Consider the following 963-nt stretch of genomic DNA (forward strand, 5'->3'; position numbering starts at 1 on the left):
GGGGGGGGGGGGTGTCTGCTGTATAGACACCGAAGGAAGAAGGGGCAGCTTGACCTCTATGGAAGAAAAGACCTACAGATATACACGTATATATCTGTATTTATGTACGCCTATGTATACGCAGTCTTTTCCTCGTCTTCTTCGTCTTCCATGGATTCTTTTCTCTGTTCTCTAAACACGACTGGATAGCTTCAAGATAGGTTTCTTCTACGGATTAACACCTCCAGAGAGGCTTTCCCCTTAAGTGAAGAGAAGGATGGATGGACAGCATGGAGTAAAATCTGAAGAAGAAGCGCTTCCTGTCTCACACTTCCTATGGGTTCCTATCTATATGCATCTATCTGCCTCTCCCTATATATATGTATATATCTGTATATCTGTATATATATATATATTTACTATGTGTATATACCTTGTTTCCGACTGGGGTTACGTGGGTGCATGTGGGAGGGTCCTTTGGTGGGCTGCATGCACGCTGAAGAATAGATAGATTGATAGGAACCTGCCAAGAGTCATATCGAGTACGTAAGTGAGAGATCGTCTATCACACTATTGATCGAACTTCACCTAAAAGTATGCGCCCTCTCTCTATAGATGAATGCGTTGATCTGTATATGTATGTAGATCTCTAGTATGTATGCACCAATCTATTCTTCTTTCAAAGGCGCTTTGACAATGGGCTATGCAGGAAATAGTCAGAAGGCTAAGCTGTTAAAAAGAATGAGAAGCCTCTCTCCCAGCTCTCTCTCTCTCGCTTTATAGGTGGATGAGCTTATCTGGTGACTTACGTGTCTATTTCTGTATACATATGGATGTCTATAGCTAGCTAGCTAGTTAGATATGCCCCTTAGGTGTGGATGTGGAGGTGTCTGAATACGTGTACATCTTCATGTATGTAGAACCCCCCCGTCATCTATGAAGGTGGTAATGCAACACAAGACTTTCTCTCTCTCTCTCTCCGTC

General features: G+C 42.9%; 1 protein-coding gene across 1 annotated transcript in view; it reads left to right on the top strand.

Annotated features, from left to right (window-relative positions):
- Window positions 1-915: 915 nt before the first annotated feature.
- The window catches only part of CSUI_003876 (beta adaptin), a gene marked incomplete at its 5' end in the record, with an annotated part of 6,646 nt that continues 6,598 nt past the window's right edge, over window positions 916-963 (top strand). Inside the window, one exon of the mRNA XM_068064071.1 lies at window positions 916-963. This exon is cut by the window's right edge and continues 241 nt beyond it. Coding sequence (XP_067923952.1) covers window positions 916-963 — 48 coding nt within the window.

The sequence above is a fragment of the Cystoisospora suis genome (genome assembly GCF_002600585.1).
Source record: "Cystoisospora suis strain Wien I chromosome Unknown contig_1748, whole genome shotgun sequence".
In the NCBI taxonomy this organism is placed as follows: Eukaryota; Apicomplexa; class Conoidasida; order Eucoccidiorida; family Sarcocystidae; genus Cystoisospora; species Cystoisospora suis.